The 2,347-nt window shown below is 50.7% G+C and overlaps 1 protein-coding gene across 1 annotated transcript; it reads right to left on the bottom strand.

Moving 5' to 3' along the window:
• Window positions 1-1,024: 1,024 nt before the first annotated feature.
• PHALS_09559 (uncharacterized protein) lies at window positions 1,025-1,693 on the bottom strand (the record flags this gene model as incomplete). Its single annotated transcript, XM_024724181.1, has 1 exon — window positions 1,025-1,693. The coding sequence occupies one exon, from the start codon at window positions 1,691-1,693 to the stop codon at window positions 1,025-1,027; it is 669 nt and encodes a 222-aa protein (XP_024571807.1).
• Window positions 1,694-2,347: the final 654 nt, after the last annotated feature.

The following is a 2,347-nucleotide window of genomic DNA, read 5'->3' as shown; positions in this document are numbered from 1 at the left end:
ACGGGTGTGGTGGTCTTTGTGGACCGTTTGAGCAAGATGGCTCATCTTGCGGCAGTGCGGGACACCGTCGACGGTGTGGGTACATCGACGCTGCTTGTGGATCGTGTCTTTTGACAACATGAACCCCGGAATCAATTGTCTCTGACAGAGACCCACGATTCTCTGGGAAGTTTTGGTCGACAATCTTCAGGGTGCTGGGCACCAAGTTTATATGTCAATAGCGGACCATCCGCAGACCGATGGTCAGACTGAGCGAGTGAATCTTTTCGTTGAAGGCGTTCTTCGCAGCATTTGCGCTGAGAAACCAAAGCGCTGGAACGTCATGCTGCCGCTCGTAGAGCTCGCTCTGAACAATGCAGTGCATTCGTCTACCGGTTACACGCCGTTCTACTTGAACGGGCTCGTTCATCCTCGCGTCCCGCTGACGTCACCAGCCCATGGCTCAGGGCTTGGTGGAGGAGGAACAGCCGAACTGCTAGCTGATGCCAGCCCCTGTCTGTAAAGAAGTCGATGACTTCATGTCTTCCAGATTTAGTGTCCTACGACACGCTCGCGATGCGATGTCTGAAAGCCAAGACATGCAGAAAGAATTTGCAGAAGGAATAAACAGAAGAAATTTTGAAAAGTGTAAGGTCGGGGACCTGGTTTTATTAAATGCTCAAAACCTTCCTGCACATGCAGTCTCTGTTGTCTTTAAGACAAAGCTCCGTCCACGATTTCCTGGGCCTTTTAAGGTCGTGGCCAAGCGAGGCCTTGCGTATATACTAAATTTTCTCGGGAAGGATGCGCACCCACCCGGTATTTTTTGTGGACTTGCTTAAGCCGTACCGGAATTCGGCGCAAGTGAACGCGAAAGCGTTGGCACCGAGGCGGCGCTCAAACACCCTGACTTTTGAGCACAGTGTGTAATCATTCTCATTTCCAATGGCGCAAGGCGCTCCATGATCGCACGAAGTGACGTATTCGTCTGCTCGACGGCTTGGAGCCGGTCCGATAGAGCGCGATCGTCCTCAACGTGAGGCAGTCAATGCAAAAAGCGCTTCAAGCTCTCGAGGTCTCCCACCCAGCGGTTTGCGACCTCGGCAAAATGCTCGGCAGAGTGCCGATGACGACGGACTTTGTCCTCCAGAGCTTGAAAAGCATCACGAGTTACCGGACGGCGATCGACCAAGTCGTCATCGTCCGCCGCCGACTCTTCTCGATGAGAATGATGGCGTCCACTATCACGTGGAACGCCTAGTGGGTCGACGTCGTCGACAGGGTCGAACCCAATATCTTCTGAAGTGGCAGAGATACCCAATCTCCAAAACAATTGTGGGATTTTAGGTGCCCTTTCGGCAAGACTGCCCAGACGTCGTGGACGCTTATGATCAGAAAGATCATGACGCTCCGCGTCGTCGTACGCCTCGCGCTTCTCGGCAGTAGCCCAGTAAGCCGAAGGGCCATGAGCTAAACTCAAGTTATGACCCTGAGCTGCTGTGGTCGTAGACTCACCCGTGTGAGAAACCACAGAGATCGCGGGGGCGTGATTGATGATTCCATGTGTCGCAGGCCGACAATACGCAGGAAGTCGGCGTTGAGCCTTGGGTTTGGCAAACTCAAATCTGAGATGGTTTTCAACACGCACGTCCACTTCCTTGTGGCTACGCTGTAAGTTAGACAGCAATGAAAGTTCCGGCGTCGCTACACCCATCGCGCAAATAGCTTTCATCATCTGCAATGGTTTCGCCAGGGGCGAGCACCACGGGAATTGTCGGCAAAGCGCATACAGGTCGCCTCCTCTTTGAGCACAAAGTCGAGCACGGTACCTATCCATTGGAATTTCAGGAGGTATCAAGAAGCGATTTCGGAGAGCTTTTCGCTACAAACTCCGTGCATAAACGTGTCCAGAAATATTTTGATATATTCCCAAACAAGGCCCCGGACAAATTGCCATCTGACAGAGGCTTTTTTATGAGGTTGATATGTTTCCTGGTACGAAGTATTTTATTACGTGGCAGTGACCGTTGCAAATAGAACAAGCAACTGACCAATCCTTTGCACATCATCAGAAGGCTGGTCATGTGCGTGAGATCGAAGTCTCCGCATTGTAGTCCAACCTTCCATGTGAAGAAAGACACAATTTATTGGCTCGTTTTCAATGCTTTTAACAGAATGTACGATGCAACCATACCTGCACAGACTCCGATTCCACGCAGGCTTCTGATCCTTGATGGAATGGTGAGCAGTTCTGTGCTCAGCGCATTCGATTTAGAAAAATGGATTAAATAAGATCTGAATATGCGAAAATGATTTACCACTAACTGCGGTCTGTACCCAGTGGTATGCTGTGAAAATGAATACTAAT

The sequence above is a fragment of the Plasmopara halstedii genome (assembly GCF_900000015.1).
Source record: "Plasmopara halstedii genome assembly, contig: Scaffold_42, whole genome shotgun sequence".
In the NCBI taxonomy this organism is placed as follows: domain Eukaryota; phylum Oomycota; class Peronosporomycetes; order Peronosporales; family Peronosporaceae; genus Plasmopara; species Plasmopara halstedii.
The sequence above is the reverse complement of the archived record's forward strand: the minus strand, read 5'-3'. Positions and strand labels throughout refer to the sequence as shown.